The 13,098-nt window shown below is 56.3% G+C and overlaps 1 protein-coding gene across 3 annotated transcripts; it reads left to right on the forward strand.

Annotated features, from left to right (window-relative positions):
* Window positions 1-332: 332 nt before the first annotated feature.
* H6PD (hexose-6-phosphate dehydrogenase/glucose 1-dehydrogenase) lies at window positions 333-10,968 on the forward strand. 3 transcript variants are annotated; one of them, XM_064730699.1, is made up of 7 exons: window positions 333-358; window positions 1,076-1,188; window positions 2,396-2,547; window positions 3,712-4,367; window positions 5,445-5,562; window positions 7,049-7,318; window positions 7,910-10,968. In XM_064730699.1, exons 4-7 carry the CDS (start codon window positions 3,741-3,743, stop codon window positions 9,265-9,267), a joined length of 2,373 nt encoding a protein of 790 aa, XP_064586769.1. In that variant the 5' UTR covers window positions 333-358; window positions 1,076-1,188; window positions 2,396-2,547; window positions 3,712-3,740; the 3' UTR covers window positions 9,268-10,968. The 3 variants fall into 3 exon arrangements, with proteins under 3 accessions (XP_064586769.1, XP_064586770.1, XP_064586768.1); XM_064730700.1 differs by lacking the exon at window positions 333-358 and adding an exon at window positions 388-410; XM_064730698.1 differs by lacking the exon at window positions 333-358 and having other exon boundaries at window positions 417-1,188.
* The last annotated feature ends 2,130 nt before the right edge of the window (window positions 10,969-13,098 follow it).

The following is a 13,098-nucleotide window of genomic DNA, read 5'->3' on the forward strand; positions in this document are numbered from 1 at the left end:
GGGAACACGATGTACAGGAGTGAGTTTGCTGCAGTGGGGCTCTGCTGCCCTTTGGTGCTGCGGCTGCAGAGCAGAGCCAGGTGTGGAGAGGTGGCCCTGAGCTGGGGTTTGCACTGCTCTGAACGGGCAAAGCGAGCGTTCCCGGTGCTGGGCGGGGCCCGTGTGTCCTCGGGGGGTTCTGTATCCCCCGGGGGGTTCTGTGTCCCCGTGTCCCCAGAGCCAACTCAGCCCTGCGAGTTTTTCCTCCCGCCCGAGCGTCGGCGCAGGGCGCGAGCGGCCGCCAACCACAGAGTCTGCGCGGGGCGGGGGCGGCAGGCGGGGCGCTGTGTGTCGGGCCCGCCGCCGCCGGCGCGGTACGGTGAGCGGAGCCGGGCCGGGGGCGCAGCCGGGACCGGAGCGGACCGGGAGGGGTCAGCTCGGGCCGGGGAGGGGTCAGCCTGGGCCGGGGAGGGGTCAGCCGGTCATACCCTGCGGCAGCGCGCACCGGCCGCCCCGCTCCGGCACCGCGTGGGCGGCGGCAATGGAGGGATGCGGGACGGACAGGGGATGCAGGATGGATGCGGGACGGAGGATGCGGGAGGGATGCGGGACGGAGGGAAGGAGGAGGGATGGATGGAGGGATGCGGGGGTGAACGGGAGATGCTCCCGGCCCCCGGCGAGGGGCCGGCACGACCAGACGAGCTCGGGGCGCGGGGACCGCGGTGCAGCCCCGGGCCCGCCGCTCCCTGCCCGCTCCCGGCCCCGCTGTCCCGCAGCCCGCGGCTCCGCAGCCCGGCCCGGCCTTCCCGGGCACCGGCCCGGCCTTCCCGGGGCCGGGGAGCTGCAGCGTCCGGTGCGGGGGCGGCGGGCGGGCCCTGCTCCGTATCCGGGAGCTGCGACAGCCGCTGTCACACGGGGCTCAGCGCTGCCACAGGTGGGCTCATGGATGTCACAGGTGGGCTCATGGATGTCACCCGTGAGCTCAGCCCTGTCACAGGTGGGCTCAGCCCTGCCACCCCTGAGCTCATCCCCGCGTTCCATGCGCTGCCCACACACCGGGCTGGGTTCCTCACAGTCCCCTGTCCTGCTTTTCCAGGGTTTTGGAAGCGGCTGCTGTCACGATGCTGGGGCCAGAGCACACGGAGTGAGCCTGAGTCAGAGCCAGAAGGGCCAAACACGAATTCCTGCACCTCTCATCCTGCTTTTAATGTGAGTCTCCTCATTAAGCCTTGGCTTCTGCAGCGGCTGATGGTGAGCTCATTGCTGCCCTGCTGTTTGCAGTACAGAACACCAGTGGGGTCTCAGAGAATCCCAGAGCCCTTTCCTTCATGTGCAGAGGCCTGTGAGACCCCCAGGCCATGCTGCATTTTCCATGGAATCACAGAATATCCTCAGCTGCAAGGGACCCCCAAGGACCATCAAAGTCCAGCTCTTCTGGCCATGCACCTGGTGATTATTTTTCAGTGGGGATACAACAGTAACAAAAATACCTTTTGCATTTTTTGATAGAGACCTGGAGTGAGCTCCTGTGAAGGGGAGCTGCAGTGGCTGTGCAGGGGAGTGCCCAGCCTGGCTGCTGGGCCAAGCTCCTGCGTGTTTTATGTGGATCAGGCCCAGGAGGCTTCTCCTGAAGCCTGACTGAGTAACTTTGTTCTGCCTGGCTCGGGGATTTTTGGAGTATTATTTTTTAATGGGAGCAGTGGTGCTTAGCTGATATGAAAGCAGTAAACACTGCTGGGTTTACTTTATTCTGTGCAGTGTAGCTCAATATTTTGCAATTGGGAGGGTTGTGAAACTGCCTTTGGTTTGGGAACACACGTGACTGTGGCTGAATCTGCCGGGAAGTTCCCTGGCTAATTCCCTTTTTTCTGTGGGTCTGGGGCAGCATGGCCCACCCAGACCCATCCCATTCCTCACTGTGCAGGGCTGCCAGGGTGTCAGTGCCTCTGGTTCCTGGAACAAAGGTTGCTCAGGAAGTGTAAATACCCATTTATTGCACTGAGGAACTTTGGCATCTGGGTTATAACCCCGCAGCAGGGGAGGGGGAAGCAGAGAATCATTTATTCTGCAGGCAGAGCCTCAGCAGTGCCCCTTGGCAGCTGCCAGTGCTGCAGGCTGGGTTCCTTCAGTGGGTCCAGGGAGCTCAGACAGCAGGAGTGGAGGGAGGGAGGGGACACAGCCACGGCAGAGGGCTGGGCAGGGAGGAGTTAAACTTCCAGGCTGCATTTCAGCTCCGTGTAGCTGCCTGGGAGCAGGAATTGCCACTCGTGCCTGTGTTTTACCTGCTCACAAACAGCCAAAGGCTTCAGCACAGCCAGCAGGGCAGGACTGTGAACAGGGATGTGCTGGGACATTGCTGGCTCAGGCACTTGTGGTTTTTCTCTGTTCTAATTGGGTCTTTCCTCCCATTTTCCAGGAAGGGAACAACCTGCCTTACCTGTGCTGCACACCTGAGCACTGAGCAGAGACACACAGAGACACAGGAGGAGCAGGATCTGCACTGGGAGAGGCTGGGCAGGAGGAAAATCTCCAGCTGCTTTTGGGGTCTCTAGAGCTCCTGTGTTACAGGTGAGTCTGCTGGAGAGAAACACGAGATTTCTGCAGAGCAGTTCAAGCTGCAGACAGGGAGAGATGTCCAGATGTTCCTTGTGGTTATTTAGTTATCACCATTTATTGACCAGAGCTCAAAGTTTTTAAAGAAGTTAATAACATTGTGTGCTGTGAAGGCTCTGCTCCTAAACCACACACAGCTTATAAATGACATTAAGGGAAGGAGATAGCCAGTGAGAGAGCTGCTGAAATAATACATGCTGTAATGAGAGCAGCACAGTGGTTTAGTCACACGTACAGGAGTGACTAAACCTCTCTTCAGTGACATTACATCTCTTGAGATGTAAAGTCATTGCTGTGTTTCTCAGTTTAAGTGCTAAATGTGTCCTTTCTCTTAAAAACAACTTTATTTTGAATAAATGAGTGTGAACAAAGGGACTTTTTGGCCTGGCTGCAGCGGTTTGAATGGGCACTGAGTGGAGAGGGCCAGAACAGGACCTGCTCTTCCATAGTGAAGGTTGCAGGAGGCAGAGCACAAAGCCCAGGTTGTCACCTGGCCACAGACACAGCACCATGGGGCAGCACCTGGACTGGCTCACATCAATCTGGGGACTGAGCTTCTTCCCCAGAGCTGTTTTATCACCCCAGTCTGCCAGCAGCCATCAGACCCAGTTCAGTGGTGGGGCACAGGAGCCACAAGTGGAAGAAGAGGAGCCTGGGGCTGCCAGTGGTGGTGTTTGTCCCTGCTGTGACAATATTGACATGAAGCCATGCCAAGGCAGCCCAGCAGTGTTTGAGCACAGTCCCCAGCAGGATTCAGGGTGCAGGCACGTGTGCTCAGGGTGCAGCACGTGTGCTCCTTTGTGGCCAGCCTGATTTGGATGGAAATGGGTTTGTTTCCCTGTGCAGAGGCACTGACACCCCCCCAGCTGTGGGAGCAGTGCATGTGCTGCCCAAGGACCTGCAGCACACACTGCCTTCACTTCTGGTGTGCAGAGGGAGGCTGCAGGTTTGTCAGGAGCCCAAATTACTGCCTTGATTCAGATCATGGAGGGGAGGAGAGGCTGTTGGGTGGAGGATCCAGGCAGAGACCCCTGGCTCTCTGGGGAAAGCATGTACCTTGTGTTGTGTTTTGCAGCACTACAACACGGATTGATTTGTGTTTTTATTCCTGGCCTCCAGTGTTCCTGGCTCTGCCTCTTCTCCCCACGATGCTGGGAAGGGTCCTGTGCACGGTGCTGTTGGTGGGAGCCCTGCCACCCCCAGCTGGAGCCTCCCAGGGCCACATCTCCGTGATCCTGCTGGGAGCCACGGGGGATTTGGCCAAGAAGTATTTGTGGCAGGGTCTGTTCCAGCTCTACAGGGACCAAGTGAGCAGCGGCCACAGCTTCACGTTCCACGGGGGGGCCCTGGCAGCTCTGGAGCCGGGGCAGAGGCTGATGTTTGACGTGCTGAAGAAGCTGTCCTGTCCCCCCGACGAGCCTCCCAACCGCTGCGCCGTGCTCAAGGACCAGTTCCTGAAGCTCAGCCAGTACCACCAGCTGAAAACTGCCGAGAATTACACAGCTCTGAACAGGGAGATCGAGACCCTGCTCAGCCAGGAGGGGCTGGAGGAGGCTGGCAGGATCTTCTACTTCTCCGTGCCGCCCTTTGCCTACACGGAGATCGCGGGGCACATCAACGGCAGCTGCCGGCCGCGCGCCGGGGCCTGGCTGCGCGTGGTGCTGGAAAAGCCCTTTGGCCACGACCTGCCCTCGGCACAGCAGCTGGCTGCACAGCTGGCAGGCTTCTTCAGGGAGGAGGAGATGTACCGAGTGGACCATTACCTGGGCAAGCAGGTGAGCAGCCCCTGCCAGCCCCAGGGGCTCCTCATGGTCGGTTCTGCGTCTGGGGAGAGCGTTGTTCCCCTCCCAAATCCATGCTGAGCCTCCACTTGCTCCTGCAATCCTGTTTCTCTGTCCTGGGGGGGCAGGGGAAGTGTGCAGAGCAAAGCAGGGTTCCTCCTGTTGGGGTGGTGAGGGTCCCTTCTGCAGAGCAGGGCTGGGCTCTGTGCCTGGAGCAGAGATGCAGAGCTCCTCTGGCCTCCTCGCCAAGGTCAGGGTTTGGTTTCGCTGAGTGAGCAGCACCTGTCCTCTCCCAGCTCCACATCTCATTCCACACAGGCCTCTCTGCTTAGCCATGGCTTCTGGAAGCGCTCCTCCATTTGATATGATAAGGAGCTGATGGGATGTCAGTTCTGGAGATGCTTAGGGAAGGTTTCTCCCTGCCCTGCAGGGCTGTCTGCTGCAGGTACAGCTCAGGATGTGGAGCTGCACTGTCCCAGAGGGAGGCTGTTCAAGGACATGCCATCCTTGCTTCTCAGGGATGTGATGCCACACTTTAAAGCAGCCTGTTCCAGCCATGGAAAGGTGGCCAGGTTTTACTCAGAAGTTGCATGTCCAGCTGTGGAGAGCATCTCCACTGAGAGGGGGCATTTCTTCTGTTTTATTTTGGGGGCTTATTTTATTTTATTTTAAATGTTTATTTTTATTTTATTTTATTTTTTAAATTTTATTAAAAGAGCAGATGGCTTTAGTGGTGTAAGCATCTGAAGTGATGTATTTCAGCACTTTGGAACCTTACATTAGTCCCAGGATGATCTGACTCAGCCCTTTGTCCTCTGACAGATATAAACTGAGTGCTCTGCAGTTTGTAGTTCAGCCTTTTCACACGAAACCTCAAAATGCCTCAGAAGGACCTTTAATGTCTGCTCTGGACATCCACTGGTGACCCTGCTGTGCATCACTGCAGCCTCTCCTGCTGCTTTTCTCTTCTCTGACCTGCTCTGCTGCCTGTCTGCTGCATGGGGCAGGGAGGCAGAGGCGCTCTGGGAACCTGCTGAGTTCTTGTTGGGTCTTTGGATTTTGCCCTCACAGGCTGTGGCCCATATCCTGCCCTTTCGGGATCAGAACCGACAGTTTCTGGACCCCATTTGGAACCGGCACCATGTGGAAAGAGTGGAGGTTGTCTTGAAGGAGACTGTGGATGCTAAAGGTTGGTGAGGCAGTGTGCAGGGTGTGCAGGGTGAGTGAGTGAGAGCCGGCAGGCTCCTCAGTAATGGGGAGGGGGCCCTTGAGGTGGTGCTGGTACAGAAATACAAAAGGAGCAGGTGAATGGTGTGGGGAAACAGAGAGGGACTGTCCCACCCTTCCTGTGCTGGAGACTGACTCACTTCCAGGTAGAGTTGCTGCCTCTAAGGAAAAATTCCATTTGTAATTCATCTGGAAGCAGGGGCAGAACCCCCAGCTTTTTCTGCTGCAGAGCTCTGGGGGCATTGCTGACCTTTCTGTCCCAGTTCTTGGTAAACAGTCCTAGACTGGGAATTGGTGCAGTCTAAGGCCACTCCAGCTGTCCTGCTGTCCTGGCAGCCCCCAGGCTCACCCCCAGTGTGCCTTTGTGCTGCTCTTTGGGAGGTGCTCGTGCATCTCCTGCCTGGGTGTTCCAGTCCCTGGGCCAGTCTGGGTTTGTGTGCCTGTGTCCGTGCCCTCCTCTCTGTGGCAGGAGGAGCACTGCAGAGGGACAGTCCCAGACAGAGGCAGCTCCTGCTGAAGGGCACGGCTGCACTGCTGCAATGCTGCAGCATCCCCTCTGCAGTGCTCAGCACAAAGCTCCCGGGCTGGGCTCTGCCTGCAGCACTCCTGGCCAGGCAGGTGCCCAGGCTGCTGCACCAGCAGGGCTGCTTCCCCACTCCCTTCAGCTCTGCCTCCCTCCCTCAGCCTCCACAGGCTCAGCTAATGCAGTTCTGTCAAACCTGGGCTGGTGATCTTTGGTTTGGCAGCCCAGAGCCTGTTTGTGGGAGAGGGGTGCACTGCAGAGAGATTTAGGGAGAGCAGCATTGTCTTTGCACAGCCCCGGCTGCTCCCTGTGCCCCCCTCTCTGAACACCTTTGTCATTTGTCATTTGATGTCTTTTGATGTCATTTGTCACTTGATGTCTGTTTTCCCCTGTGCAGCTTCAGCTGGCAGCCTGGCTCCCAGCAGGTCTGCAGCACCAATCCCATTGCTGAATGTGCCTTTGGATTGGGGAGGGAGGTGAATGATCAGTCATGGGGGAAGCCTGTGGTGGTGATGCAGCCTGCTGCTGGTGACACACAGCCTTGAGTCACTGCTGCAGTGCTCTGTCCTTTTCCCACTGTCCCCACCTGCATGACAGGCCAGGCAGGGAAAGGCAAGCGTGGCTCTGTGCACGAAATTTTGTCTCCCAAGGGTATGGCTCAGCCAGAGCCTTCTGAGGACAGGAAAACCATCTCGTCCTGCTACAAGCAGTGACCACTTCCACTAGGACAGGTTGCCCAAAGCTCTGTCCAACCAGACCCTGCACACATCCCGTGACAGGACACCCATTCCCTGAGCTTGATTGCCTCAGGTTAATTGCTGGGTGGGGAGAGAGGAGCTTGGAGCTTGCTCTCCCCAGCCCCACAGTGAGATGCAGAAGGGAACCAGGTCCCCTGAGCAGCATTTTGCCTTCCCCACATGCCCAGGGCGCACCAGCTTCTACGAGCAGTACGGGGTGATCCGGGACGTGCTGCAGAACCACCTCACCGAGGCCCTCCTGTTCCTCATCATGGAGCTCCCTGCCAACGTCAGCAGCGCCCAGGAGGTGGTGCAGCACAAGCTGCAGACCTTCCAGGCCCTGTGGGGGCTGCAGAGGAGCAGTGCTGTGCTGGGACAGTACCAGGCCTACGACAGCCAGGTGCAGGAGGAGCTGCCCGAGGCTCGGGGCCACGTCAGCACCACGCCGACCTTTGCAGGTGAGGCTTTGGGCCGTGGGAGCAGCGAGAGCTGTGAGCCCTGCAGTGCCAGCCCCATGGCTCTGGGGCTCGCTGCTCACTCAGGGATGTGCCCAGGCATCCCCTGACGTGGGAACTGGACAAGATAATGCTCTTGTTGTGTCAGTTCACCAGGGATCCAGGGAATGGGAAGTGTAAGGGTTAAGGCCCATTATTATAAAATCTCTGCACTGTTTTTAGAAGTGGCCTCTAAACTCCTTTGCCTTCCCATAAACTTCAGTTGAGGGGTAAAGCTTTGCTCTCTGTGGTGAGTGAACCACAAGACTATCTTGAGAATTGTCTAAATGATGCTCATGCTCACAAACTGGTTTCCTGCGAGATGAAAGGAGGCTGAACAAGTGGGATAGATGGGAGGGAGTGAGAATCATGAATGGCCTGGGTGGGGAGGGACCATAAAGATCATGGAGTTCTGGGCAGGCAGTGAAGCCATGGAAGGGCTGATGGGGAGCTAGAGACACAGTGGTACCAAGGGAGCTGAGGAGGGCAGTGGTGGGCAGTGATGGAGATCCCAGGGGTGCCTGTTGAGGTGTGGAGGGCTGTCTGTCGTTGCAGGGGTGCTGATCCACAGCCACAGCCTGCGCTGGGAAGGGGTCCCGTTCCTGCTCACCTCGGGGAAGGCTCTGGATGAGCGGGTGGGCTATGCCCGCGTGCTCTTCAGGAACAGGGCCTACTGCCCCCAGAGTGGCACGCTGAGGGACGCAGGGCACAGCCAGTGCAAACCCAAGCAGATCATCTTCTACTTCGGGCACGGCGCTCTCAACACCCCCGCAGTGCTGGTGAGCAGGAACCTCTTCCAGCCTGCCATGCCCAAGGACAGCTGGAAGGAAGCAGGAGCTCGCTCAGACCTGCACATCTTTGGGCAGCCGCTGTCTGATTTCTACATGTACAGCCCTGTCAAGGAGAGGGATGCCTATTCCGTCCTCATCTCCCACATCTACCACGGCAGGAAGGATTTCTTCATCACCACGGAGAGCCTGCTGGCCTCCTGGGCCTTCTGGACGCCTCTGCTGGACAGCACGTCCCGGCTGCCCCCGCGCCTCTACCCCGGCGGCGTGGAGAACCAGCAGCTGCTGGACTTTGAGATGGTGGCCGGGGGAGTGGAGTTCAGCCTGGCAGAGCCGGCAGAGCTGCTGCACCCCGGCGGGCAGATGCCAAGTGAGTTCAGGGCCATCCAGTCCCAGTTCCGGCAGAGTCCCCTGGTGTCGGCCTGGGCCGAGGAGCTGATTGCCCGCCTGGCCTCCGACATGGAGGCGGCGGCCGTGCAGAGCGTGGCTCGCTCGGGGCAGTTCCACCTGGCCCTGTCGGGCGGCTCCAGCCCCGTGGGGCTGTTCCAGCGCCTGGCCAGGCACCACCACGGCTTCCCCTGGCAGCACAGCCACGTGTGGCTGGCGGACGAGCGCTGCGTGCCCCTGACGGACAGCGAGTCCAACTTCCAGGGCCTGCAGCGGCACCTGCTGCAGCACGTCAGGGTGCCCTACCTCAACATCCACCCCATGCCCGTGCACCTCAACCGCCGCCTCTGCGTGGAGGAGGACGGCGGCGCCGAGCTCTACGCCCAGGACATCGCGGCCCTGGTGGCCAACGCCAGCTTCGACCTGGTGCTGCTGGGCGTGGGCACGGACGGACACACGGCCTCGCTGTTCCCCCGCTCCGAGCACGGCCTGGAAGGGGCCCCCACGGTGGTGCTGACCGAGAGCCCCGTGAAGCCCCACCAGAGGATGAGCCTCAGCCTGCCCCTCATCAACAGGGCCAGGCAGGTGTTCGTGCTGGTGCTGGGCAGGGGCAAGCACGACATCACCACACTGCTCAGCAGGGTGGGCCGCGAGCCCCACAAGTGGCCCATCTCGGGGGTCAGCCCCAGCTCCGGCCAGCTCGTCTGGTACGTGGATTATGAGGCTCTGATGGGGTGATGCTGCAGTGGCCCTCCTCCTTTGTCTGCGTGGCCTTTACAGCCTGGATTGTCACACACGATGTCCTTGTTCCTGCGGTGCCAGCAGCAGCTCCATCCCTGACACCTCCGGCCTTCAGGGGGATCCATGGCCTGCTGCACCTCTGGTGTTTGGGCCTGGGTGAGCTGGGCTGTGTTTGGAGCTCAGGAGGAGCCATGAGCCCAGTGTGCCCTTTCTGGTTCTGCTCTGGGTTCTCTGGCCTGCAGCACCTCTGGTGTTTGAGCCTGTGTTCTGTGTTTGGTGCTCAGGAGGAGCCACAAGCCCAGTGTGGCCTTTCTGGCTCTGCTCTGGCTTCTCACTGAGACTTTGGACAAACGACTTCACCTTGAAGTGCCTCAGTTTCCCTGTTTGTGCTTACTGGCATGTAACTACCTCACAGGCACTTCGGGGGACTTGTTAAATCAATTTGCCTGCCAAATTCTGTCTAATTTAATGTAATTCTCAGGCTAAAAGACAACAGTACCACACTGATCCCTGCCCTGCTCAGCCTGGCTGGGCCAGGCCCTGGTCTCAGGGCAGTGATGGTGGTGTGCACGTGGATGTGTGACCCTGGATGTGTTGGGGCTCTGGAAATAATGGGGCAGGCTGAGAGTATGGCACAGCTCTGCTCTCCAGGTGAATGTAAACCTGAGAGTGCAATAATTACTGAGGGAAAGCTTGGTGCTCTGAGGAATTGCTGGGTTTAGCTAGCAGAGAAATCTTTTATTTTTAAACAAAAATGCCTGTGTTAATTTCATTCCAGTTCTTTTGTATTTGGTGTGAGGGAACAAGTTTTAATGAAAAAGTGACCTATGAGAGAGTAGCTATATTGTTATGAATAACAGAGTTTATTCCTGTCTTACAGGTGACTGTGGCATTAGAGTTTTCTATCTTTGCACACTTGCTTGGTAATATGTGGCGGGCACCTCTTGAAATGAACACTGAAAAGTTCATTTGCACTTTGAAATAAGCACATGGGCTTTTCCCCAGGGAGCTACTGTTCTTTGCAGGTGAAAATAGGGTTTATTTGTGAAGTCTCTATCTAGTGGGTCATCCCAAAATTTATCTGAGATTTTATTAAAATCCATTAAAGTTTCCATGTTTTCCTTGGTGAATGGAAATATTTGGGGGATTTTGCCAAAGTGTATTTTTTTCCACACAGACAATTTCTGTTAAACTCTTTAATTCTTAGCATGTGCTAAATGAAAACCAAATATTTTTGAATACACAACATTTATGACTGGAGAGAGAGAGACTGGATGGGAAGAAGGGTTAAATGAGCAGCAAATCTGATGAGGAGGAATGGTAGCAATCCACTGGGCTGTAGGCCAAGGAAGCAGGGCTATTTTTATTTTGTGAAAGTTATTAATAGAAGGTGTGCACCTTCTTGAGAGCTTGTATTAACCTTTCTTTGCAAAGGCAGCTCCATGGAGTAACTTCTTACAGTCTGTTTCTCCCATAAGTGATTATTGATACTAATTTTTATTCATTTTTTTAATGTCAAGTGCATTCCGACAATTCAATGGTATGATTATATGTTTTACTGAAAGCTAACACTGGAAATAACTCATTTTTCACTTCAGCTTTTATAAATCAAATTGTACAATCTTTTTTTTTCCTATGAGTAAAGTTTTGTGATTCTTTTCATATTGTTTAATGAATAAAGAATTATATTTATAAAAAATAAATTGTTTTTAACAAGAAGTGTCTTTTTAATTTCTTCCAGAGATGGGAAGCACTTCCTGCTGAGTGAAGTTTTAGGGTTTTAGTTTCGCAAAGTGGACAATGTCACTGCAGTATTAAATGTTCACTCTGACTCTTGCTTTTCTTTTTTTTTCCCCCTTTTTTTTTGGTGTCTCATCCAGAGAAGGCCAGGACTTTCCAAAACAAGGAGCAGCCAAAGCCCTTTTAAGGTGAGGAGATGGAATCACGCAGTGCTGTGCAGGGCCCTGGAATGGCCAGGCCTCAGGAAGGCCTTGCTGATCCACATTTACTGCGTGTTGCATTTCCATGGACACTGTCACCACAGCACAGAGCTCACAGAGCTGCATGTTTGCCTCTGAGCTGTCCTCTGTGAGCTCAGGGCTGCAGCTGAGCTGAGCTGGATCCCGGGGCTGGCAAGGGAGTGTGGCAGGACTTAAATCAGACATTTGCTGCACTCCTGCTGATGCACACGTGCTGGTTTCCCTGCATGCAGCTGGAGGGGCTCTGCCACTCACAGGCCTGGCTGGCAGCAATGCAGGGTTGGCATGGGTGCTGCAGTGATGCAAAGGTGGGCACAGGGTGCTGCAGTGATGCTGAGGTGGCACAGGGTGATGCTGAGGTGGCACAGGGTGCTGCAGCAATGCAGGGCTGGCCTGGCACCAGTGCTGCAGTGATGAGCTCTGTGCCAGCTGCTGCCCCAGCTGTCCCCATGGTGAGGAGCTGGCCCTGCTCTCTCACACAGAATTTCCTGCAAGAGCCGAGTGTCCGAGTGTCCAGCACACAGAGCAGCCCTGGCTGGCCATGGCCAGAGTGTCCAGCACACACAGCAGCCCCTGCTCAGTGTCCAACACAGAGAGCTGATCCTGCTGAGTGTCCACAACGATGCCTGTCAGTCAGCACACAGAGCCTGTCATGTCCACCCAGAACTGACCTGCTCAATATCCAGCACCACAGAGAGCCTCTGCTCAGTGTCCACCCGCCTGCAGTGTCCAGCACACACAGAGCAGCCCTGGTTTACAGAGGAATCGCTGCGGGTGCCTTCCCTCAGCCGCTCTCTGCAAGCCCAGAGCCGGCAGTGCCAGCAGCAGAGGGTGCTGCTTGCCCGTGCTGCTGGGAGCCTCTCAGCCCTGTCCTGCCGGAGGAGCCGTTCCAGGCCCGGACCAGCACGGCCGTGTGTGACACCAGCACAGGGATGGCAGGAGTACCCCCTTTCCCAGTCTGCAGGACTCGTGCCAGCCAGTAAACCACTGGGATTTCAGGGGTGCTCCCCTCAGGAGGAGACAGTCACCTGCAGGTACCTCAGGGGTAACCCAGCACTGAGCTGGGGTTGTAAGTGCTGCTCCAAGTAGGGGAGCACTCTATTTAAAGAGTAATTCTGCATCCTTGTGCTCCATTACATATATCCCATCCTTTAAGGCATCTTCACATCCAGCACCCTGTGCTAAGACAGAAAGGCAAAGGAGTCATGAGAGGAGACATCACAGCACGACTCTGCTCTCCAGGTGAATGTAAAGCAAAATACCTGGATTCTACTCTTTTATCTTTATTTTTTATGAGGGGTTTAATTTCATTCAGCAGCTGCATTTACTTGTGTTGCAGTGCTGTGCTGGCTGTGCTGATATCTCAGTTCCCAAGAAGGCACTAAAATGAAGATAACCACTTTTTTTCCTGCAAAGTGCCCCTGGGGAACGCCTCTTTTTCCTCCTCCATCCCGCTCTCCTTTACTCCCCTTTCCACCCCATCTTCCAGCTGGGGTTTGTTGATTGTGCTCTGGGCAGGCTTGGCAGCGTTTCTCCCTGGTGAGGCTCTGTTTTCACAGCCCCTCTGTCCGGCAGCACACTGGGCTGCTGTGGCTTTGTGGCCGCACTTAGAGGCACTCATTGTCCCTCTGTGCTGCATTGTGTCCCTCCGAGCCCGCAGGCACAGCCTGCAGGCACCAGGGACGTGTTTGGGGCAGAGTGGCTGCTCTGCTGCTCTCCCTCTGCCCTGGGCACAGAGGGTACAGCAACAGGATCCCCTCTGCAGCAAGGGCAGTGTCACTCCAGAGTCTGTCCCAGCCTCACAGTCCATGCTGGGAGACCAAAGGATTTGAATATTCAGCTTCAGACA

The sequence above is a fragment of the Zonotrichia leucophrys genome, chromosome 21 (genome assembly GCF_028769735.1).
Source record: "Zonotrichia leucophrys gambelii isolate GWCS_2022_RI chromosome 21, RI_Zleu_2.0, whole genome shotgun sequence".
Taxonomy (NCBI): domain Eukaryota; kingdom Metazoa; phylum Chordata; class Aves; order Passeriformes; family Passerellidae; genus Zonotrichia; species Zonotrichia leucophrys.

Excerpts from the sequence above, each read along its gene's own strand:
- H6PD (XM_064730699.1), top strand. The coding sequence starts at position 3,741 with ATGCTGGGAAGGGTCCTGTGCACGGTGCTGTTGGTGGGAGCCCTGCCA. Across the intron at positions 5,563-7,048 it reads GGAGACTGTGGATGCTAAAG|GGCGCACCAGCTTCTACGAG; the intron begins GTTGGTGAGGCA and ends CCACATGCCCAG. Across the intron at positions 7,319-7,909 it reads CACCACGCCGACCTTTGCAG|GGGTGCTGATCCACAGCCAC; the intron begins GTGAGGCTTTGG and ends CTGTCGTTGCAG.